We start from the raw sequence: 26,824 nt of genomic DNA on the forward strand, positions 1-26,824 counted from the left end.
AGTAAACACGCCCATTTAACAGCACGCCAAATCTAGCGTACCTGCTGATTTCAAATTATGTAAGTTTAGATAGTTCTATATTTCTTAAGATGCCACTGAAGTACTAGTTTAAATTTTAAATCCTTTTTTGATAATGCTATGGATTTAACAATTTGGGAATTGCCCAGTGATGAAAAGTCTGCAGAAGAATTTTTTCAAAGAATATTCATCATTTATTATAGAAAATTATGTTTGAACAACCAACGAGATGAAATTATGCTTCAGCGATAACTTGGTAGAGAAATAGCAATGCAGGAATCCATTTAGTTATGTTTAGCCTTTTTTATATAAATTATAATAATGATCTGAAATAGTTGTTTACTCTTATACTTCCATTCAGTTATGTTTAGCCTTTTTTATATAAATTATAATAATAAAAACATATTTCAGTCAAAATCCTTTAATCCGGACTCGTCAGGACTTCGGCGATTCCGGACTATAGATCATCAGTTTAAATCTGGTAAGATGGCATGCAGAAGTTATAAAATTAAAACTATGAAACCGTAATTTATGAAATAATGAGCGATTATGATCTAAAAAGTATCAAAATTTACAAAAAAAAAAAAAGCTTAATATTTATTTGTTTACTTTATTAAACATTTCTTTCAACGAGCGCATGCGTAAAGCGTACATTACGCATAGTCAAAATTAGAAAATTGCAACCAGAAAACTATTTGATGTTTATTCGTGATATTTATAATGACGAGGAATTTGATTTAAATCATATGAAAGACGGAGTACATCGAGATGAAATACTACATTTAGTAAGGAATTATAAGCCAAATACAGTCAAAAGTCGTTAATCCGGGCTCGTCGGGACTTCGGCGATTCCGGATTATCGATTTTTCCGGATTATAGATCATCAGTTTAAATCTGGTAAGATGGCATGCAGAAATTACAAAATTAAAAATATGAAACCGTAATTTATGAAATAAAGAACAATTATGATCTAAAGGGTATCAAAATTTACAAAAAAAAAAAGGCTTAATATTTATTTGTTTATTTTATTAAACATTTCTTTCAATGTAAGTTGCTTCGTTTTTTATGTGATAATACATTCTCTTTAATTCTATAAACAGACATAATTTCTTGTTTAGTTACAAAGTTCCGTTGTTCAAGTCCTATAATTGTTGTGTTGAGAATACCGACTAATTTGTCAATCGAAAGGTTTTCATTTTCAATAACCTCTGGGTCACTTTCTTCACTATCGGAAGCTAATTATAATGACGAGGAACTTGATTTAAATCATATCAAAGACGGAGTACATCGAGATGAAATACTACACTTAGTACGGAATTATAAAGCAAATAAAATAAAAACATCTGCCCTGAAGATAAGGATAGTGCTGACAGATCAACTTCCAATCCGCGGCGTGAAATTGATTAACAGATTTCGGATTTCAAAACATACTTTCGCTTTGTAGATACAAATTACATATTAGTAAATATATATCGGAAATTCTATTTGACATAATCTTTCTAATCTATCATAATCTAATAATGACGTTTCTGCCCCCCCCCTCTGCCGCAGAGCAGCATGAAATTGATAAACAGATTTCGGATTTCAAAACATACTTTCGCTTTGTAGTAAATATATATCGTAAATTCTATTTGACATAATCGAAAGTTCAAGCTTACTTTTATAAAATTGCTCTAACAGTTTAAAAAAAATTGCAAAAAATAATAAGCCGGATCCAATTCGAAGATTAAGGAACAACGCAATCTGCAACATTAACTGAATTAGATAACTTTAGCTTAGCGTATAACTCCGTTACACATTAAACACGCATGCGCACAAACGTATTCGCAGCCGTAAGGGTCTTACGCGCTCTCGTAAACGCCTGTGCGACGCATGCGTAGAAAGTTTGTAGCTTTGAGGTCCGGATTATGGGTGACCGAATTAATGACTTTTGACTGTAAAATAAAAACATCTGCCCTGAAGATAAGGATAGTGCTGACACATCAACTTCCAGTTCATTGAGCGCCGCGACGTTCCTCCCCCCCCCCCTGATAAACAGATTTCGGAATGGTTAGAGAAACAAAGGATTTGCCTTTATTCATTTTTTTCAGCAATTCCACTTTTTGTTTGATGAACATCGAAACTTGCTTTCTCTTTGTAGATCCTTTGGCAGCTCCAGAATCGAAAATTCTTTTTGACATAATCGAAAGTTCAAGCTTACTTTTATAAAATTGCTCTAACAGTCTGCAAAAAATAATAAGCCAGATCCAATTAGAAGATTAAGGAACAATGCAATCTGCAACATTAACTGAAATAGATAATTAGATAATTTTAGCTTATCTTATACCGTTCATTATACATTAAACGCGCATGCGTAAACGTACTATGCGCATGCGAAAAGGTCATATGCTCATGCGTAAACGCATTATGAGTTTATGCATGCACAGAAAGTTTGTATCTTTGAGGTCCAGATTAAAGACTTTTGACTGTATATGAAATTAACCTTTCATCTAAATTAAAACAATAATCTTAGATATCCTTTAATATGAAAAATATTTCAGTCCCCTCTTTCATGTTAAACGATTTTCACTGTGTAAAAAAAGGGCTAAATACATTTTAAAGAAACAATATAAAATAAATTTGAGTTCAGAATATTAACAAATATCTCAAAAGTGCTAAATCCTTTTTGGTCTATGGCATTTAAATTTTTAAATAGATTTATTGATTTTTTAAGTCGAAACGGTTTTTTTGCAAGATATGATTGAATACTATATAAGGCTTTGTTGAATTCTCAGATGCTATAATTTACATTTGAAATCAGATGAAATATATTGTCTCTTCCATTCCAATATATCTGAGAGGTACTTTCAGTATGTCATTTGCAAGTACTTAAGTAAATTTTGGTTTTTCAAAAATCTTAATTAAAGAAAAAGAGGAAAAGAAAAAAGATTTTTGATATTTCATTAAAACAGTTACTGCATAAGCCTTTCACAGTATATAAAATTTGCATGTTACAGATTGGGCAAATAAATTCATCAATTTTGGCAACTTAGCACCCACAGTGGCCATTTTAACTAGTTCGGTGGTACCTTAGTGTACTTCCATTTTGAAATACATCTAACTTGGTATGCATCTTATGTGGACATGAAAATGTTGTTTGGTGTATGTTTTTTTGTTTGGAATATGGTAAGTCACGACTGTGTGCACTACACTTGTTTACATCTTTTGAGACAATGCTAGTATTACCCATGGGCAACAGTATAGCAGTTGCTAGTTACTACTATTCAGTAAACAAACTGCACTACTGTTTTAAATTTTCAAGCGATTTTGTGGGTGGTGTCCTCGCCCCCCCCCCCCAAGTTTTTGGAAATTTTAAGAAGGAGATTTAGGAAAGCTAATGAAATGCTACAGAGAAAATTTTTAGGATCACCATGAAGATAAAAAAGAGAGATTGTTAGAAACTATGGAGATAGAATGTATATCTGAAACTTGGTTGTTGTGTACCATATGCCAGGATGATAATGTCTACGATTGTGAAAATCAAAGACGCTCTTAAATCAGCTGACATTGTGAAGGGGCTGAAACTGATTAAATCAGAGACATTAGAGCAAGTTAAAAACTTGCTTTTGATCTTGGTAGCAGAAAAACATCATGCCCAGTGCTTTGCTTATGTATAGTCTATATTGGAATTTAATGAAAGTTTCCCACCACCACAAATATTGTCTGTGCAAACAGCTCACGTTGGCCTGTTTAATCATATTTTGTCAAACAAATTTTGGCATTTGAAAGAGACTTGCTTTATAACAACTTTGTGTTGCGAAATTTGTAAAAAAATACTGTTATTATTAAGTACAAGATGTCTGAAATGAAACTATCACACTACCAGATTACAACCATCATTTACGTACATCATCAAGTTCTGTTGCAAAAACTCAGCTACTGAATATCACCAAATCATGTGTATAGCTTTAGGTACTAATGTTGCATCATATAGCACTGTGAAGATTTGGTACCAAAAGTTCAAAAACAAGGACTATTACATTACTGCCAGAACTTGTGGAAGATCAGTATGCAACTACTCGACTGGATCGTCGCTTGTGATAAAAGTAAATTTACTCCAACAACACAGGCCATAAAGAGGGGTTTTCTGCACCCAGTGAGCCTGTCAGCAGCATTGCAAAGCACAATTTGAATAGCAAAAAAATCATACTTTGTATCTGGTGGGATTGCCATGGTATTATCCACAAAGTGTATCTTGAAAAAGGTAAAACCCTTGACAGTAAGGTGTCTAGCGAGATGCTAGTCCGTGTTACTATCAAGAGAAAACATCAAACTGAGTTCCACCACAAAAAAGTAATGTTCCATCAAGGTAATACAAGACCACATTTGTCTGCATTCACTGGCTGAACTCTGTACAGACTCGAATGGGATCTTTTGTCGCACCCACCAATAGTCCGGCATTGCTGCTTTGGACTTTTTTACCTTTTTTCACACCTACAGCTATATCTTGCTGGTGCTATCTTCCATTCTGCATAAGACAACCAAAATGAGGTTGATCTGTTTCTGGACTCATGATCACAAAGTTTATAGGCTGAAGGCTTTGAAAAACTACCAAAATGTTGGCAGAAAAGCATTTTGAAAAGCTTGCTTAGTGTATGTCCAAGGAACTGGAGCAGATTAATGATATATACCAAGGTACTACTAGACCTTTTTTGCGTTTAATTACATTAGTGTTTCAGTTCCAATTTTTTAATTTATAAAAAGCAAATTTTAGTATTCTTAAATGGTTTATATTATAGATATGATGATATAAATGATTGTTACTACTAAAATAAAATTGTTAATTTGAAATTTTTATTTTGTATGTTTAATGTGTTCTATAATTTTATGTTTATTGTAAGAATCTTAATTTTATATTAATCTCAATAAAGTAATTGTTGCTGGTTTCTTTTCCAGAAGAACCATGTCCTGATTTAAGTGATGCTGTCCGTAAAAAAGTATACTTATATCTTATGCGAGCTGAAGAAATTTATGAAAATAAATTGCCCAAATCTGTAAATAGTACAGAATCAAAGGTATAAATATTGTACTAAAATTATTTTCATCAGAATAATTTTAATCTAGTGAGTATTCTATGCTATGCTATATTATAATTAAATATTTATTTTTAATGTCTGTATAATAAATAGTTTATTTCATAAATAGGATATTGATTTATGTACAGGATGTCCATAAGTAATTGAATGGATAAAGATATGTTTTAAATAATACAGAATAAGAGATAGGGAAAATAGACTGACAGAATTGTATTGAGGAATTTTTATATTAATACACTTCAACTTGAGCACGATTAGTTACTCGGAGAATATCAAAAGTCTGTTCTTAATTTCCTTCTCGACATTATTAAGCATCTTGCGAAATCTCTGGTTTCTGTAGTGATTCTCTGGTTTTGTAGTTTTTTAATTCTTCGATGTTGTGAAACTCTGGAGCATAAACTCTTCTTCAGGGTAAAGAAAGTCAAGTGTTGTGACATCCGGAAGACGGGGTGGCTGTGAAATTGGTGCACCTGTACCTTAATCCAAAGATCTGAGAATATTTCATCAAGAAAATTGTTGTGCACATGTGTAACCCAATGACAGGGTTCCCATCCTGTTGGAAAAAATGCTTGGCTACATTTCTTCTAATTACACTGCAGCAAACGATCTCAGTATATCAAAGTAAATGTCCGAATCAATGGATGACTTGGAAAAAAAGATGAGACCAATTACTTTGTTATGAGTTAGTGCACACAGACATTAATTTTAGGACTACATTGCTCAGTTTTCCTAACACAGTACAGATTTACTGTTTCCAAAATCCTGCAATTAAGTCAGTTAACCTCTCCTGAAACATAAAATATTGCTTTATCACTAAATATGTTTTTGTGAAGAAACAATTATCATTACTGATACGTTCAAGAATGTCTACAGGAAATTCCTTATGAATGACTCAATCATTGGATTTGATTTGTTTACAAATCTGCAATTAATAAGAAGTCAGTTTCAATCATGCAAGAACAATTTTATGAACAGTCCGCCTGGGAATTTCTGTTTGCAGGCTGGCACAGTGAATGGATTTGCTGGGAATTTGCACAAACACATCACAAATGGCGGAAACATTTTCATCACTGATTCTTGGTCTACCTGCAGATCCTTTATGCAAAACATGTTTGAAGGTTGCTATTTATATTTCTGGCCTTGGCAACAGTCAGTTTTGCTAGGCAACTGCAGGCAATTCCGATCTAAAGTATGTGATTATTTTCTTAACTTTCAATGTGGATTATTAAGATAGAATAGTGCTTCAATGTATGTAATTCTTTATAAAGTGATAAAGCACCATCCTACAGCACAGTAAAAAAACTGGTATAGCGAATTGAATCGGGGTCAACGTTCGTTCTTTTACAAATTCCATAAAGGTTGCACCAGAAAATATCAATGCTGTGCATGAACTGATAAAGCAAGATCATCATGTGACCTTGAGATTGAGGTATCTTTGGGCATTAGTATTACAAGCATTAACAAGATATTATGTGATTATTTGGCCATAAAAAAGATTTGTTCGCATTGGATCCTGCATAATCTGATGGCTCTAAAGAATGCTTGTGTCGATTGGTGCAAAGAGAAATGTTGGAAAAGTGCGTTCAAGGTGTATTAAAGGCTGTGTATAACCATTTGCACAAATGACGAATCATGGATCTATACATATGAGCCTGAAACAAAACAGCAGTAAACTGTATGGGTCTTCCAGGATGAGCCAAATGAACAAAAGTTATTTGTGGAAGAAGCACATCAAAGTAAATGGTTGCCTGTTTCTTCAGCATTACCAGTCATATGGTGACAATGGCATTAGAGCAACACAGGAAGGTCAATTCCGAATGGTACATGACCGTTTGTTTGCCTGAAGTCATCAGAAAAATTCGAAAAAAGCAGAAGAGGTGAACATTCCTCATCATGACAATGTGAGCTCTCACACATTGGCTCAAACAAAGGAATTTTTGACGTACCAAAACATTGAATTGATAGGTCATCTCCCATGCAGCCCTGATTTGCACCCAATGACTTTTTTTTAATTCCTGCACATCAAGAATAAATTATATGGTTAGCATTTGTGACTCCGGAAGAAGCAGTTGATACACTCAAAAAGAATGTTTTGGAGTTACCTCAATTGGAGTGAAAAAAGTGCTTCAAAAATTGGCTTCAATTGCATTCAAAAGTATATTGATCATGGAGAATATTTTGAAATATGGTAAAACCAATTTCAATCATAAACATTTGCTTTTTCATTATTAGGCCGAAAACATAAATAGTAACCCTCGTATGGTCTCTCAAATCTGTTTGAACCATCCTTTTGATGATTGTTCCATTGATGGAGGTTTATTAAATTCATGCCAAATTTGCCTGTTAACTATTTTTACATACAGTCAAAATCTTTAATCCGGACTCGTCAGGACTTCGGCGGTTCCAGATTATAGATCATCAGTTTAAATCTAGTAAGATGGCATGCAGAAATTATAAAATTAAAAATATGAAACCGTAATTTATAAAATAATGAGCAATTATGATCTAAAGGGTATCAAAATTTACAGAAAAAGAAGCTTAATATTTATTTGTTTACTTTATTAAATATTTCTTTCAATGCGCGTATGCGCATGCATACATTACACATAGCCGAAATTAGAAAATTGCAATCAGAAAACTATTTGATTTGTATTCGTGATATTTATAATGACGAGGAATTTGATTTAAATCATATCAAAGACGGAGTACATCGAGATGAAATACTACATTTAGTAAGGAATTATAAGCCGAATAAAATAAAAACATCTGCCCTGAAGATAACGATAGTGCTGACAGATCAACTTCCAGTTCATTGCGCGCCACGACGTTCCCCCCTCCCCCGCGCAGAGCAGCGTGAAATTGATAAACAGATTTCGGAACGGTTAGATAGACAAAGGATATGCCTTTATCCATTTTTTGTAGCAATTCCACTTTTTGTTTGATGGACATCGAAACATACTTTCGTTTTGTAGATCCTTTGGGAGCTCCAGCATCGGAAATTCTATTTGACATAATCGAAAATTCAAGCTTACTTTTATAAAATTGCTCTTACAGTGTGCAAAAAATAATAAGCCGGATCCAATTCGAAAATTAAGGAACAATGCAATCATCAATATTAACTGAAATAGATAATTAGATAATTTTAGCTTATACCGTCCGTTATACATTAAACGCGCACGCGAAAACGTATTCTGTGCTTGTGCAGACACATATGCGCAGTCGTAAAAGTCTTGCGCGCACGCGTAAACGCCTATGCGCAGAAAGATTTTAGCTTTGAGGTCCGGATTGTAGATCATTCCGGATTATGGGTGTCCGAATTAATGACTTTTGACTGTATTTCATTCCCCATAACCAGAGACCTCACATTTCTTTTTCATTGTGTGATCCCATTTTGTCTGTAAACCAATAAGTCCCCGATGTCATTCTCAAAAATTAGAACAAATGAAATTCTGTTAACTGAAGATTATATCAATATAAATTTTTTCCAGTTACTTTTTAAAATTATGTTTAAATTTTAGTTTGTTATTTGGTGATTAAATTATTGACACCCTGTATTTCTAAATAGGATATAAATTTATATATTTATATTTAAGGTAAAGCATTTGTAGATTATTCCCACATTCAATTGATCCCGTATAGAAGCAGCAGACTGTAATCTAGCTAAGCGGGAACAGACTGCAACATGTTTAAGAAAAAATCTTGATTCAAAATGAATTAGTTTGGGTTATACTTTTATTTTGATTTTCTAATCAATAGTTTTCTAAAATTGTTATTGGCTGAATCTCTGCCTAAGTTTCTTCAGCATTAACATTATGTACGAATCATTTGACTTTGCTTATTTTAAAATGAAGCAGCTTAGAAAATGAGAAGTTTCTAATTTAATATAGAGAGTTAAGAGACTATTGAAAATTAAAGTCAGAATTTTTCTTTACATATTTTTAATCACACATATGCAGGAGGCACCATATCTTATATATACAGTGATCACATTTGTCCATGACTATTTTGGTGATATTAACTTTAATGATAACATTAAACAATGAGAAAAATATTCTTCAGTAGCAATAAAATGTAATTAATTTAATGTAAATATAAATAGAACAATATATATATTCTTTTTTTTAGCATTTTATGTAGGAAATTGCAAAGGATTGTTTATGAACTGTTCTTGATGTCTTTAATGCAAAAGTTCATTTATAAACTGTACATAATAATTTTGGAAATAATTTGACTGATGCTATAATATGGCATTAAATGTTTTCAGGGAATTTTTTCTTCCCTAGGATTAAAAAAAAAAAAAAAACTGCCGGCAAAAATTTATTATGATCCTGAAGAAGAGGGACCTGTGTTTGATCACCCTAAAAATCAATAGAATTTTTAAAAATCTATGTCAAACTAAAATACTTTTTTGTCTTAATTTGAAATGATTGACTGAAATTGAGACCAAGCTGTTTGGTGACATTTCTTTGCCATTTAGCAATTTTTATAATCTATTTTGACTTTATTCAGCAACTTTACTTCATTTAAGAAATTTGATCATATTAACTGAATTTTTGATTACAGTAAGGAATGTATTTTCCATATTTTCATGTACAAAAGGGTGGGTAATTCAATAATAATATTCAAATGATAATATTAACCACAGTCGTAGTAAGTGGCATCTGCTATATCTGCTATATATAGCAATGCCACTTAATATATATATGTTTGTGTGTGTGTCTTAAAATATATACATATGTGTGTATATATAAATATATATTGTTGCGGGTTTTTTTTTTTTTTTTTTTTTTTTTTGTTTTTGTTTCTTTTCTGACACCAGTTGTTACGTTATTTTCTTCCTTTACATTCGTACGGGGTTCGTATGGATTTGGAGTGAATAACGACGACACTTGAAGAAGTATCGAAACACACTTTATTTAGCCAATATTAATCAGGACCGCTCCAATAACACTTTTTACAGTCGTCGAAGATCTACTATAAACATGCTGGAACAATCAGTGACACAGCCTTCAGGTTATCAGGCTATCACGGTGGAGACAGCTTCCTGCAAAGCACCCGACTCTGCTTTCCGGAGTACAGCTCCCGACTTTGCTTGGTCGCTTTTGGAACTTCACATACTCTCGAGACTCTCCACGCTACAACTCGCGATGCTCTCGACGATACACGAGCACAGCTCCCGACTCATCGGTTCTGTCGTTCCTGGAGCTCAACACGCTCTCTCGACGATGCACTAACCGCGATACACTAAAAGACTCTTTCGGTGCACTCGATGACCCACTCGGCACTCGCTGCCCAGTTGTCAACTCGATCGACTCTACAGAGATTGACCGCTAGATGAAACACCAACTCGATACTAAATAACTTGCACTCTAAACGTGTCACACACACACTTGTCTTGCTAGGCGAGGCACACACTTTCTTACTGACTGCAGACCAGCAGGGTTTATATAGCTTTCGGCTTGTGTTCGAGAACATTCTGGGCTAAACCGGTAAGAATTCATTCCAAAAGGTTCTCCATCTGTCCATGGTATATCGCCAATTTTGTCGCCAAATGGGTGATTTCTCGCCAAATGTGGCAACCATGCACTCTCTTGCCATTTTATGGCAACCCTAAAACTTCTTTTGGAGGAAGCCATCTTACCACGCCTGTGCATTTTGTAACACTGGCCCCTCCCAAGGACTGCACATCCCGGGCAGTACAACCTTTTGTCAGAAGCCTAATTCGATATAAACAAAACGTAATGAAACAAACATAAGGTATAAATAAATAACATAACTAAAGAAACAGATATTTACACTATGTACAAGTTACATACACAACCTAAACACATCACGATTTTAAATAATACAAATTAAAGTTCTGAATGAATTTCAGTCTCTGTTTTTTCATTAAAATATACCCAGGTCAAATACTTTTCCACTGCAGTTCTCAGATGTATTTCTGTTTTTCACATCACAGTCTGGAGATTCAGTTCTTTGAGGCTTTTTATCCACAGGAAAATCTAAAACAATTTGTACACCACTCTGTAGATCATTCGCAGCATGCGTATAGTTCACCTCGGTATCATTAGCAGATGGTACATGCTTATTTACCTTTATTTCCTGAAAACCAGTTCCGATGTTTGCACCAGGGTCATGAATTGAATCCGATCCTGTATAAGCAGAAGTATCCAGGTTTAGAATCAAGACCTTGTCTGCACTCACTGCCCAGCTGTCAGAATGGGGTTCGCAGTCCGGTTCTCCGGGCGGGGGTTCGAATCCCACTTCTAAAGACCAAAAGTTGCATTTTTTCTCCCTTTTCTGACACCAGTTGTTACATTATTTTCTTCCTATACATTTGTACAGGGTTCGTGTGGATTTGGAGTGAATAACGACGACACTTGATGAAGTATTGAAACATACTTTATTTAGCCAATATTAATCAGGACAGCTCCAATTACACTTTTTACGGTCATCAAAGATCAACTATAAACACGCTGGAACAATCAGCCACACAGCCTTCAGGTTATCAGGCTATCACAGTGGAGACAGCTTCCTGCAGAGCACCCGACTCTGCTTTCCAGAGTACAGCTCCCAACTCTGCTTGGTCATTCTTGGAACTCCACGTACTCTCAAGGCTCTCCACGCTACAATTCGCGATGCACTCGACGACACACGAGCAGAGCTTCCAACTCTTCAGTTCAGTCGTTCCCGGAGCTCAACACGCTCTCTCGACGATGCACTAACCGCGATACACTAACAGACTCCTTTGGTGCACTCGACGACCCACACGGCACTAGACTTCGAGACACTCGCTCAATGATTGACACTACGCTAGCTAGGCGAGGCACACTCTCTTTTACTGACTACGGACCAGCAGGGTTTATGTAGCTTTCGGCTTGTGTTCGAGAACATTCTGGGCTAAACTGATAAGAATTCATTCCAGAAGGTTCTCCATCTGTCCATGGTATATTGCCACTTTTGTCGCCAAATGTGTCAACCCTGCTTTCCGTTGCCATTTTATGGCAACCCTAAAACTGCTTTGTGGGAAAGCCATCTTACCGTGCCTGTACATTTCATAACAATATATTAAATCTGAAACAAAATCACTATCAAAATTATTGAACTTAATTTGAACCAACAAGTAGATCTTTTAAATTTGTAATTTTTATTTAAACACATCCTCATCCTCCTCTCGTTTTGCACCATTTTGCATCACTCTTTTTCTGTGGTTTGTCTGCACTTTGAAAAACTTTTGTACAGTCACTGCTCCGAACTAAAACAATAGAACTGAACTTTTAAATACTGTCAACTATATACTACGTCACTCTTTCTCATTTATCACTGTCAATATAACCTCTGTTTGCTACTCTGCTGCCTTCTCTATTTTTAAAATGTAATATGTTTATATAAAATTGTGCGTGTTTGTGTGGTGGGTGGGTGAAGTGTGCACAAATTGTGCTGTACCAATCAAGGATATGCTGTACTAATTAAGTTTGTTCTCTATAAGAGTTGTTCAAAATTCAGATCTGTGGAACTAAGTTAATAATGCTTCTATCCAGTAAGCAGTATTTTTATTTGCACTCTATAATGCCAAATGTGTACTCCCAACAGCGATTAAGAAAAGCCTTCGCTTTGCGAGGCGATTCAAAAATAGCTAAAAGTAACTATATTTAAAAATTGTTTGAAGAGTACCTGCAGCTTCATCATTTCATCTACTGCACAGTAACCTCAAGTTATATCTGTCATACAGTCATCTTAGTCATGACTAAAAAAGTTATTGCTTTCATCTTCTTTAATCAACTCCCTTCTAAGTTCTAGCAGCGCACCATAACAGCAATCCTCTAAAATCTATCTATCTATATATATATATATATAGAGAGAGAGAGAGATAGATTGAAAGGGTTCATCAGCTAATTCTGAATGCAGAAAAGCAAGGATTTTTGTAGAACAGAGATTTCAGTTGATTACAATTTTGGTTTCAATGTTTCAATTGATTTCAATGTTCTGCCAAAGTGGCGTTGAAGTTGATTGAATTCCTCTTCTGTTATGTTCACGTTTCTTTAAATTTCATTAATTTTTTTTGAGTTGGGTTATTGCTTGTTTGACAAGTTTGGTTTTAACATATTTTAAATTCTTTGTAGCATTCATAGGATTATTTGAAATTTATTAATTATGAATTTAAATTTTTGGTTTGTGTAAAAATTTGTTCTAAATTTCTTACTTTATGTCTTTACTGATAATTTTTCAGCAGCTTTATACACAAAAATACTAGGCATGTTTATATTTTGTTTTTTAAAAAAAAAAGTTTTGTAATCATATACAGTACAAAGTCCGTAATCTGGACTCATTGGGAATTCGACGATTCCAGATTAGGGGTTTTTCCGGATTATAGATCATCAATTTAAATCTGGTAAGATGGCATGCAGAAGTTATACAATTAAAAGTATGAAATCGTAATTTATGAAATAAAGAACAATTATGATCAAAGGGTATCAAAATTTACAAAAAAGAAAAAAAAAAAAAAAAAATGCTTAACATTTATTTGTTTACTTTATTAAACATTTCTTTCAATGTAAGTTGTTTAAGATGCTTCCACAAAAAATTCAAAAAATTCCTTTTTCTTGTCTCATATATAGTGGACTTTCCAATGCCATAGTTCTTGCATAATTTTGAGACGGATAGGTCTTTATCCATTTTTTGCAGCAATTCCACTTTTTGTTTAATGGACATCGAAACATGCTTTCGCTTTGTAGATCCTTTGGCAGCTCCAGAATTGGAAACTCTTTTTGACATAATTGAATGTTCAAGCTTAAGTTTTATAAAATTGTTCTAACAGTCTGCAAAAAATAATAAGCCGGATCCGATTAGAAGATTAAGGAATAGCGCAATTTGCAAAATTAACTGAAATGCCTTAAATAATTTTAGCCTAGCTTATACCATACATTAAATGTGAATGCGTAAACGCATTAGGCATTTACGCATGCACATGAAGTTTGTAGCTTTGAGATCCGGATTACAGACTTTGTACTGTATATATATATATATGATGTACCAGCTTTTGTCTGGAATAAATAGATTGGTGAAGAATCATAAATGTAGTCGTAGCTTAAATTATCAGACGTTAAGTTTAAAAAACAGGATCCATTTATTATTATTCAGGAGAAATAGCAGTTACAAAATCAGGTATCCGGAGTAAATCAAAAGAATTACTAATAACTTTTTGTATGAAGTTTACTGCATCAATACATTAAAAAAAAGCCCCGATATTCTTTTGCGAGTCCTTTTATAACCTCTGGAAAGGCGGAGCTTCCAAGAAATGACGTCAGCCTCGTCAACCAATCCAGTTCGCCTTTCCAGAACTATTTCCAGAACATTCTATAACTGTTATATATTATTCTATAACTGTATTCTATAACTGAACGCCAGAAATATTTCCAGAACATTCTATAACTGTACGTGTAGAAAAGGCGAGAAAAACAACTTGACTACTGGGCCGTGGATTTAATTCCACATACTTTCAAATAAGAGAACGTCACCATTAAAAATGAAAAGAACATACAGTTAGAATTTTAAGTGTATTCTTGACAATGGAATTTTATTATTACAAATATTCTCGCCATCTGAAAAGGCTTGAAGCCGGGCACCTCGACCACAAGACATTCCAGATAGTGAAAAAAAAAAACCACGACAACAGCTAGAAAATTATTTTAAAATAATTGCTTAATTTGTTTGAAGAACTCGCATCCAGAATTCGAGTTGCAGTAATATTAATCTTAAATAGACACTCTCACTATAACACAATCAATAATAATATCAATATATAAATTGTAAATAATATACCTTAATATATTGACATTTATAGAAAATAAAGAAAAATAACATTATGCATGCATTATTGGGAAAACATTTCTGAAGAACAGTTTCAGTTCTGGATCCAGGTCTTTAGATGTTGCTGCAAAACATTAGAGCAGTTCTTATTTTACAAATCTTTCATTTCCAGTTCACTGTGGCTTTAATATTAAAATTTTCTATTTGAGGTGAGGTATTCCTCTATTTTTTCCTTCATATCATTGACAATTGCAATACTTGACTAATTTCTTAACATTTCCTTTTGACTTTTAGTTTGTTTACAGTATTTTATTTTGACTACTTATTCACATAAAACACTTATTTTGATAATAATCATTTTACACAATAATTTTACTCGTATTTTACCTTTTACTATCGACAATGACAATTATGTCATATACTGCATTGTCGTTCAACACAACTTTCAACTTCAATAGTATTTTATAATTACCATTAATGTTGTTGCCAAAATTGACACATAAATACAAAATAAATACAAAGATACAAAACAACACACAGAAAATTAGACATTAAATAATTAGAGGTGCTCTAATTACCATTAGTAGCAACCCCAGTTGAGTGTTTACCAAAAGGAAGGTGTATCTACCTATTTGGTAATGTAGTTTAAAATTTTCTGGGTCTTGGTAGTGTCATAGTCTGGAAACATGGACAATATCAGTAGGTTTCTTTGTGTGGTAATTCTTTTTATCAATTTCATAATTAACCTCAGATAATTTTTTGACAATTTGGTATGGTCCAGAATAGGGAGGTGTCAATTTACGTGTATTCGGAAATTCAAATTCATCAAATAAAAATATATCACCAGGTTGAAAATCTACATCTGCAAATTTTGTGTCATAACGACTTTTATTCCTTTTATGATATTCAAAAACTAAAGTTCTCTCTTTAGCTAATTTTTTTGCTATGTCAACCGGAGGGTAAGTATTTTGATCTAGGGGAGAATCGAAAGGAAGTAAGGAAGTTTTCTGAGTAAAAGATATGCAGGGGTGAATTTAGTTACCGAATGAGGGGAATTATTATATTCACTAATAACTTGATTCAAAATTTTCGTCCATGGAATTTTCAATGATGTAGAATTTACTTTATATCTTAAACGGGTTACTAGGGTTTGGTTCACACGCTCTACTTTATCATTTGTCTGGGGGTGATGAGCAGTAGTTAGAAGTTGTTTTACATTATAATTTCTAAGAAATTTTTTTAATCTATTGCAGGTGAATGCAGCATTGCGGTCACTAAGGATTTTTTCGGGGACTTGAATTTGGAAAATTTGTTCAAAATATTAGCATAAGTTTCTGTAGTTGTGCTTTTAGATGGAAAAGCCCAGACATATCTTGTGGCATGATTGATCACAAGATGTAAATATTTTTTTGTAGAATTATAATAATTAAAAACGCCGACTGTATCAATAGAAAGACATTCAAAAGGTTTATCAGTTGGGGGGTACTTTTTGCATAAGTCCAAAATTTTGGGGTTTTTTTTTTTTATTAATTTGATAAACATGGCACTGTTTCACGAAATTTCCAATATCTTTACTAATGTAGCGCCAATAATATTGTGGGGTGATAAAATTTAACGTAGCATGAATACCTGGGTGTCCGAATTTTCCATGAGTTTCAGTTAATAATTTTAATCTTAAGGATTTTGGTACCACAATTTTATAACCTTTTTTCTTCTTAATTACCATCAAATCATTTAGTTCTACGTATTTTTTATCACACACATTGTCACTTTTTTGCTGTTGTATAATTTCATCACGATTAAGTAAATACACAGAATGTTGGAGCTGGTGAGAAACAGGTTGTCTAGAAAGCATATCAGCTTCAACGTTTGTTGAGCCTTTTTGATATTTAACTTTGTAATCAAACATACTGAGTCGGAGTGACCAACGGAATAATCTGCCTCTTAAATTCTTAACATTTTAAAGCCAAACAAGGGCTGCATGATCGATATGGATTGTAAATTTTTTACCGTGAAGATAGTAATAAAATTTATCTAATGCATCAACAATAGCTAAACATTCAAGTTCTGTAATTGCATAATTTTTTTCGTAATCTTTTAAAGCTCTAGAATGGTAGGAAACTGCGTGTAATATATTACTTTCATCTGGCTGCTTCAAAACAGCTCCCACAGCAATCTGTGATGCATCAACAAAAACATGACAAGGTTTATTTGGATCATACAATTGTAAGACTGGTTTTTGAAATAAGAATATTTTTCAGTTCATCAAAAGCAGTTTGACATTGATCATCCCAATGCCATGGTACATCTTTTTTCAATAATTTATTTAGAGGAGATCTTAATTTAGCATAATTAGGTATGAATCTATGATAAACATTTATACTGCCTATTTTAACACTCTTTGTAGTTCTTTTACATGACTTTGATATTTCAAATTTTTAATACTTTCAATATTTTGGTTATCTGGGGTAACTTTACCCTTTCTAATTTCATAACCTAGAAAATTGATTTTATCTTTGGCAAAGACACATTTACTCTGGTTCAATTTAATACCTTCTTGAATAAATATTTCAAATAATTCACTCAAATGCTTTAGATGTTGTTCTTTCGAAGAAGAGTAAACAATTATGTCATCAAAATAAATACAAGCAAATTGGATTTTATTTTTAGTGAGGATGCGTTTAATAACTCTGTTAAAGATAGCCGGTGAATTTTTAAAGCCAAAAGAGAGTCTTAGACATTCGTACAGTCCAAAATTTGTAATAAAAGCCAATTTTTCTGTGTCATCAGGGTGAATAGGAATGTGCCAAAACCCTGATCTTAGATCTATTGTAGAAAAAACATTTGCATTACTTAATTTGTCTAATAAAAAGTCTATCCGGGGCAGGGGATGAGCATCAGTCTTTGTTAAAGCATTCAACTTATGATAATCAATACACATTCTGGTTTTTTTGCCCTCATCGCGTTTTAATACTAAAGTTACTGTGGATGCATAAGGACTACTACTTTCTTTAATAATTCCATTTTTTAATAATTGATCAATTTGTCGTCTAATTTCTTCCTCTTCCTTAGGGAAAGTTGGATAAGGTCTTAAAGTGACAGGCAAATCAGAAGTTAAGTTAATTCGTTGTGGTTCAATGTTAATTTTACCTACATCATATTTATTTTTTGAAAACACATTCTTATATTTACTTAACAGTTTAATTAATTCAGGGTTTTCTTCCTCCATACTCTCTGAATCTGTGTTTGTTTCCCTACTTTGTTTTTTCACAACACTTAATTTTTAATTTTACTTTACTTTCATTATTTATATTAACTCTTGTTACCTTAGACATCTTATCATCATTAAACTTCATAATATTAGACTTATTACCTTCATTAACTATTATACCTTTAGACACATTATTTTCATTAGATATATTATTTTCATCAACACTTATTACCTCAGAGATATTACTTCTAGGTTTTGTCTAAACTGATGGCATTACATTACTGTTTTCTTCAAGTACTTGATCAAGTTGTACATGCAAAGAAACTCTGTTATTTACATTCACAGAATTTGAAATGTTTTCATTTCTTTGAGTTACCACTAAATTACTACAATCAATTTTTAATTCAAATAATTAACATTCATTTAAACCCAAAAGAACATAATCTAAATTAGTATCTAACACTAACAAGTTAATTAGTTTAATAATATTTCCAATTTTCATTAATAATCTACACATTTTATCAATAGAAAAATTTCCTTTAGTTTGCCTAATTTTAGTACCTTTTACCTTTTGAATTTTTAACTGTAAATTGTTTGCAGATTTTTCTGAGATGATAGACAATGTCGCGCCAGTGTCCACGACACAATCGACTGATCTGCCATGGGATAAAAATCCCTTAATTCTTAGTTGTCAAATTCCCGAAGAATCAGACCCTGAATTTTTGTTTTCCACATTAGAATTATATTCAGTTTTGTTGTTCTCATTTCGGAATGGGCAGATTTGATCCCAGTGATAACAATTTGGTATCCCTTTTTTGGTACATATTCTACAAGGTGATGGGGCTATACCGTCAAAATTACTATTAGTATGGTGACTTACGACTTTCTTTCTGTTGTTGATATTGCTGTTAGATTTATTTCCAATTTGTTGAAAACTACGAGGTTTGTAATTAGATGCATTGGGTCGATTATCAACAAACTGACGATTATTATTTCGTAAATTAGCTTGTCTGAATTGTTGACTATTCCTATCTCTGTTATAATTTTGTGAATTTTCATCTTTAAATTCATGAATTTGTCGAAGTTTGTGGGCTTGTTCTAGCCAAGTTATCGGATCAGCAGGACAATCATCAAAGACTTTAAGTTCGTTGGCAAACCATCTGTCAAACCTTCTAAAATAATTGATTTATCCAAATTAAGCCGCTTACCCACTTCAATTTTCTTTCAAAAGTAATTTGTGATATCTTCTCTGGCGTAATATTTTAAATTAGCGAGGTCACCGAAAGTAGTTAAGGTAGGATCGATAAAGTTTTCTTTCAATATTTGTTCAAATTCTGAGTAAGTTTTTAGCTCATGGCAATTTTTAATATAGAGCCAGAGGGCTTTTCCCTTAATGTAACGAGAAATATTTTGAAGTTTCCAATTTTCGTCCTTATTTTGGCAGATTTTGTTAAAATAACCTAACCAAGAAATTATGTCACTGTCCTTAGAATCTTCAAATGGAATAATATTTAAATCTATTGTATCTTGATTCACGTTCAGTGAATCTTCAAGATTAACGGGTTCCTAATTTGTCGACATTGTAACTGAAACTTTAAAATTTTCTTGAGAACAAAAAATGTGCACTTTTCTCAAAATATTTTTACAATAGTTAAAATATTTTTTTTTAAAACCAAAAACTCTTCAGAGTATTATCAACACTTCATAGAATAATAGACTTAAATAAAAATTTTGTATTCTCAAATTTTATTATTATCACTACATATTTCAGGATAATATCAAATCTTACTTAGAATACTATTAATTAGAATAAGACTTGAAATTTAAATAAATCCGTAATTACTTTAACATAATATATTTAAACCGAACTACTGTCGTAGCAACTTAGTTCACACACTGAGAAAAAATAATTTCTTAAAATCTGTTCTTACTTGGCTGTTGAGTACACTATTTAATCCTGCTCGTTTGTGTGCTGTTAAAAAAAAAAAAAAAAAAAAAAAAAAAAAACAGCATAAATGATTGAAATTCTTCACTTCTTTCCAGCAGACTATATCCAAATCATGCGGTTCTAACTATAAGACACGCTCAAAATGCAAAGACAAAGCTGTATCACAATTCTTCAGTTGTAAAAAAACAGACACATCTTGCACTTAAAACGTTTTCTCTTCCATTGGACCTTTTGGTACACCTATCCTGCCGACTCCTTGTGATGTACCAGCTTTTGTCCGGAATAAGTAGATTGGTGAAGAATCATAAATGTAGTCGTAGCTTAAATTATCAGACGATAAATTTAAAAAACAGGATCTATTTATTATTATTCAGGAGAAATAGCAGTTACAAATTCAGATATCCGGAGTAAATAAAAAGAATTACTAATAACTTTTTGTATGAAGTTTACTGCATCGTTGCATTAAAAAAAAGCCCCGATATTCCTTTGCGACTCATTTTATAGCCTCTGGAAAGGCGGAGCTTCCAAGAAATGATGTCAGCCTCGTCAACCAATCCAGTTCGCTTTAAATATTTCCAGAACATTCTATAACTGTACGTGTAGAAAAGGCGAGAAAAACAACTTGACTATGGGGTTGTGGATTTAATTCCACATACTTTCATATAAGAGAATGTCGCCATTAAAAATGAAAAGAACATACAGTTAGAATTTTAAGTGTATTCTTGACTATGGAATTTTATTATTACAAATATATATGTGCACATACAATCTCTACTCAGAAAGTTTGGTGAATGACATCATAAGGATCACAATTTTAAGAGTATGTACCCGACAAATTCTATGCCGGCAGGTTAAGACTGGTCTGAACCAGTTCCAGTGTGGTGATGCTGTGAGTATGTTAATTGTATGGAAACAGCTCATTATGGAATGAAGGTATTGTGTGTACAGTTGAAACTCAAAATGCATCAACAAATGAATATGCTGTTCTGTTAAACTTGGAAAATCAGCAAAAGAGACTCATGAAATGCAGACAACAATTTATGTGCTGTTATGTTGAAGTGTGTGTGTGAATGGCTTGAACTCTTCTGACAAGGGCGGGACAGCATTGAACCCCCTTCCCCGAAGTGGTCAACCTGTTATGGCACTCATCCTGGACAGCATACAGAAAGTGAAGGAATTTTTGCCCAGGATTGTCATGTGACAGTATGAATGATAGTGGGAGAAGTGGGAACGGGTTATCTACTACACAGTAACTTCAAGCTATATCTCTCATAGTCATCTTGGTCATGTCTAAAAAAGTTATTGCTTTCATCAATTTTTTAGACGGTTACTATGAGGGGAGATGGTTACCTCATAGTAACCCACAATTTGGGTAAATGCAAGCTTTGCTCCGGACTCGTGGCCAGTACTTTCATGACAGATCGAATGACGCTTCAGCTTGATGGCTGTGGAGACCTCATTGACGCAGCAAATTGAAATCCAAATTTCCTGAAAACAGTCATCACAGATGACGAGACCTGACGCCTGAGACTCGACTCCGAAGGCAGATGTGAGAGTATAAAGTGGGGAGATCCAGAATCGACGAAAAGCAAGAAATTTCAAAATGAGGAATCCTGCATCAAGACAATTCTTTTGATGTTTGTTGACTCTCAAGTGTCTCATCCATATTGAGGTGCCATAACAGGTCCATCACAATTCTTCCTTGAGGGCAGCATGTCAAATGCCGCTACATACATGGAAATACCAAAACATCTGCTGCAATGGATGAAGTGCGACCCCCAGTACATCAATACCCCAGTACCCAGTTCACCAGGAAGGCAACTGGATCCTGCTCCACAACAGTTCTAGGCCACACACTGCCTCTCTAGTGCAGAGGATCCTGGCCAACAGGGGCATTGTGTCTCTGAATCACCCACTCTGCTCACCAGACTTTTTCTTGCTCCCCAAATTGAAATCATCCCTGAAGTGTCAGAAGTTTTTGGGCATTTTAGACATCCAGCATAATGTTATGAGCCAGCTGAAGGCCATTCCTTAAGACGACTATGCCAGGAGTTTCCAGAACTTGTACAGCCATTCTCAGATGTGCATTACCAGGAGTGGGGATTACTTCAAAGGATGGTAACAGCTCTCTTATGTAAAACAAAAATCCTTTGTAACTATAGTCACATTCACGAACTTTCTGGACAGAGTTTGTACATGTAATAATTTACATTCGTTAAAGGTAGATGATTGGTAGATTTAAATATTCATTTTTATTTTAAGTTACATTTGTGGTAACAAATAACTTGGGTGCATGTTCTAGAGCAGAGCATTTACATTTTTGAAATTATTGCATTTAGAAGACACCAGTAGGGTAGTACCTTATTGGCAAGAGATGCTGGACCATTTGTTTGAAACAAAATCTTAGTTCAAAATGAATTATTTTGATACCATTTAACTGTCTGATTAGTAACACTCTAAAATTATTATCGGCTGATTGAATTTCCTTTCACAAAATGTCACCCCTTTATATAAAAGTCATATGACATAGATTAATTTAGAACTGGCAGTCCAGATGTTTATTATAAACAGTTACTATTTTTTAGAACAAAAAGAGAAAATATATAAATTAAATTGAAGACTTAAGAAGCTATTGCAAATTTAAATTAGAACATTGATTTACATATTTTTTTATTTTACACATACACACACATATTTATGTTCATCTGCCTTCAATTAGTGGTTAGTTATCTAGCAAGAATAATGAAATTTACTAAAATCTGGATATATATATATATTTGATTTGCTTCAAAGTGTGGCAGATGAAAAAGTAAAGAAAATATGTATTCATCTGCGTACTATAATCATTAGTTATTCAGCAAGAATAACTAAGTAACTAACTAAGATTTAGATCTCTATATTTAATTTGATGGCAAAATTATTGTTAAAAAAATTGATATATTTTCTGAAAGTTAATACATTTTTCTTTCATGCACAATGAACAAACGTTTTAAACCTGTGAAATATTTAATAACTCGCACTGAAGTGTCACCATTCAGTGCTTTCTCATTATAGAGATTGCAGTGCATGTCACTTATAGTGCAGAAAAGAAAATCTGTAAAATTAGTTGTTAAACCTGAATCCAATTGCAAAGGCAATAATGCTTATTGACATAACTGAAATTACAGACACAGTATTAAATTCAACATGTGTAAAATTGGCCTATAAAATTGAATTTCTTTTATGTATTGTGTACCATAAACAAATAAAAATTTGCTTCTAAAACTGCAAAATAAAGCTGTACATATACAATTTATTTTAAAAGAAATGTGGGAAAGGAATAAAAAAATAGTGTGCTGCTTTCTTAGTAATCATTTAAAATAAAATAGCATTAATGTATTCTGTAAATATGCACATTTATTTTTAGCCATATTTTGATTGTGATATTTGTCTATATAAAATCTTTTCCTCTTAAAAATATTTAACAAATTCTAATAAATTTATTATAACAAGAAAGAAAACCTTCTGTTTCTTATTGAAACATTATGAAAGAGTTACAATAAAAGTTAATGTTTAATTAGATTTTTTCTATTTCAACTCAACCATCAATCTCATTTTATTTATTTATTTTTCATTATTTTATTCATGTAGGTAGCTCACATTAGTTCAATTTTTTATTGAACTGCAAAGACAACAATGTATTTATGTAATGCATCTCTGTTTTTATCTTGTTAGGTACCTTCACCTTTGTCTGAGTCTCCTACCCTAACAGTAATCAGTCTTAAAGGCTCTGTTCAAGATCTAAGTAAATATAAAGTACTGGGAATTTTGGGAAAGGTTCTTCTGGTTTTGGATATCTCCAATAATTGTACATATGTTGTAAAGGTAACCTTTTATTAAATACACTACTTTTAAAAACCATTTTTGAAAGTTTATATAATGTTATTTTTTCCAGTCCTGCATTGATACTTGCCCATGTCCATTTGTACCCGAACTACTCATTTGTTTGCTACAAATTGTTTATAACATGTGTATGTAGTAAAACTAGCATATAAATTTAATATTATTTAACATGTAAAATGAATAGTTACTGAATTTTGAAACATATATTTCCTTGGGATAAAATTTTAAGGAATTCTGCAGAATGTTACTTATATAAATTAAAATGTCTGATGAAAATAAAATACAGAATATTCTTCCTCCTCCCTCCCATTTTGTTATGAATAAAAAAGTTGCTGAAAATATATGCATATATTTTAAAAGAAAATAAGCAAAGAGAGGAAATTAGCTTAAATCATTTATAATCATTTATTAATAAATCAACTTCTGATATTCATGAGAATAGTGTTTCCTGATTTCTTTCTGAAAGAAGCATTATTGATCATATTTGACAAAATATATATGATGCAATTAAAAACTGTATTATTGAAGAAAATGTGCCAATAAAACAACTCATTGCAATGACAACCAAAGGTGCACCAGCTATGATTATAAATAATACTGGGTTTATTGTGTTTTGTAAGCGGGATGACACATTTTCCAAATTTAATTCATACCACTGCATTTTTCATCAAGAAAATCTGGCCACTAAAAATTCAACCTCAATCACATAATGACTGTTATTATATTGTTGCATTATTTTCTTCTTTCACATTCGTATGGGGTTCGTAGATTTGGAGTGAATAACGACGACACTTGAAGTATCAAAACGCAGTTTATTTAGCCAATATTAATCAGTACAGCTCCAAAGTCATGTTTTACAGTCGTTGAAGATCTACTATACACTTGCTGGAACAATCAGCAACACAGTCTTCAGATTATCAGGCAATAAAGGTGGTGACAGCTTCACTGCAAAGTACCAGAGTACATCTCCCGACTCTGCTTGGTCATTCTCGGAACTCCACGTACTCTAGTCTCTCCACGCTACAACTCGCGATGCACTCGATGTTACACAGAGCACAGTTCCCGACTCTTCGGTTCAGTTGTTCCTGGAGCTCAGCACACTCTCTCGACTAACCATGATACACTAAAAGACTCTTTCGATGCACTCAACAACCCATTCGGCACTCACTGCCAGGCTGTTAACTGGATCGACTCCGCACGGACTGACTAACTCGAGACTAACTATCTCGCACTGACTCTCCACGTACCAGCAGGGTTTATATAGTTTTTGGTTTGTGTTCAAAAACATTCTGGGCTAAACCAGTTAGAATTTGTTCCAGAAGGTTCTCCATCCGTCCATGGCTTATTGCCAGTTTTGTCGCCAAATTTGGCAACCCTGCCTTCCCTTGCCATTTTATGGCAATCCTAAACCTGCTTTGCAGGGAAGCTATCTTACCGCGCCTGGACATTTTGTAACAATACGCATTGTAAATTTTATCCGAGGACGGCCTTTAAACCATCGACTAAAGTTTGCTTGATGAGCTGGATATTGAGTGGGCTGATATAATTTAACATGCAGAAGTAAGGTGGCTGAGTTAAAGAAAAGTTTTAACAAGATTTGTTGGAATGCTGCCAGAGATTAAAACTTATCTCATATCCAAAGACCATTTTTGTCCGAAAATTGAGAAATGAGGAATGGTTTGCTAATGTGGTATTTTAAACTGATATCAGTACAAAACTCCAAGATGCAAGTACCACAAGTAAAGGCTACACATATCGGAGGAACAAGGTTACACATACCATTACAAGGAAAGGTAAAACACATATCGGAAATGATAAGCTTAATATCTGCTTTTTTAATTAAAATTGATTTGTGGAAGAACAACTTATTGGAGAAAGATTGTTAACATTTTCCGTCATTTGTCCTCATTGAACCAGGAATTTACTTTGAAATAGGATCTATCTAAGCATGGTGAAAACCTTCTTAGAATGTAAATCCTTTCTTGTAATTATAAATAATAGAAATAACTTCTTCAATGAAAAAATTTTGTTTTATTAACCAATTGCAAGCTGTATTACAGATTGTTACTCTTTGTGCTGATATGACACTCAAAAAGAGAGAAAAATAAAAGTGACAAAGTTTTTAAACTAATAGACCATATTTAAATACAAAAGCATACTTTGTTTTTGCTCCAACAGTAAAAGCATTTATGGGTCAGCATACCTCTGTGAACAGATTTCTTCACAACTTATAATAAAAAAAGCAAATACAGAGGTATGTTGAATACGGAACATGTGAAAAACAACATGGTGCAGCTATGCTATGTACCAGAATGTGGGCTAAATACTTAATAAGTTGTCACAGAAAATTAATAATCAAATATCTCATTAATAGCAAGTTAATGATGTAATGCACTGCTGACTTAATGAGATATTTGAAAATTTAAGCATTACATTTTGTTGTATTAATAGTTTATTATGCATAAATTAGTTTGAACCTTAACTATGTATGCATTTTATTAATGGTTTTTGTTCAGTTTGTATGTTCGTATTAGTTTCCCCATAGTTGTTTTTATGGAGGGGAGCATAAAATCATCCAGCGAAATCACATATTTTCATGAACCTGTTATTTTCCAAACATAAAAACCTGAGGTGCTGATGAGGGACAGTAGAAATTTAAAAGTAGTCCTTAAGGGAAAACCAGTTGGACACCATTGATTTAGATATGGGGGGGGAGTTACTATAATTGATTAAAAATTGGTGTCAATAAGAGAGATCCAAATAAATATAATATCCAAATAACAAAATTTAATTACTTGATATGTTCCATTTAAAATAAGGAACTAAACTCTAATTTCAAAATGTTTATGATGGTTGGAATATTTTTATACTTTTAAGTAT

At 33.0% G+C, this 26,824-nt stretch overlaps 1 protein-coding gene across 3 annotated transcripts in view; it reads left to right on the top strand.

Moving 5' to 3' along the window:
* Positions 1–26,824, top strand: part of LOC118198543 (ribosomal protein S6 kinase-like 1) — a 190,397-nt gene that overhangs the window by 90,426 nt on the left and 73,147 nt on the right. For all 3 annotated transcript variants that reach the window (XR_015043533.1, XM_085825493.1, XM_085825494.1), the window contains exons 8-9: positions 4,954–5,072; positions 23,777–23,926. Coding sequence is in view for 2 of the 3 variants with exons in the window: in XM_085825493.1 (XP_085681619.1) it covers positions 4,954–5,072; positions 23,777–23,926 (269 nt within the window). In the remaining variant the exon portion in view is untranslated. The remainder of the gene's footprint in view (positions 1–4,953; positions 5,073–23,776; positions 23,927–26,824) is intronic.

This window comes from Stegodyphus dumicola, chromosome 10, assembly GCF_044657685.1.
Source record: "Stegodyphus dumicola isolate Sdum_Otavi_A_Nest chromosome 10, ASM4465768v1".
NCBI lineage: Eukaryota > Metazoa > Arthropoda > Arachnida > Araneae > Eresidae > Stegodyphus > Stegodyphus dumicola.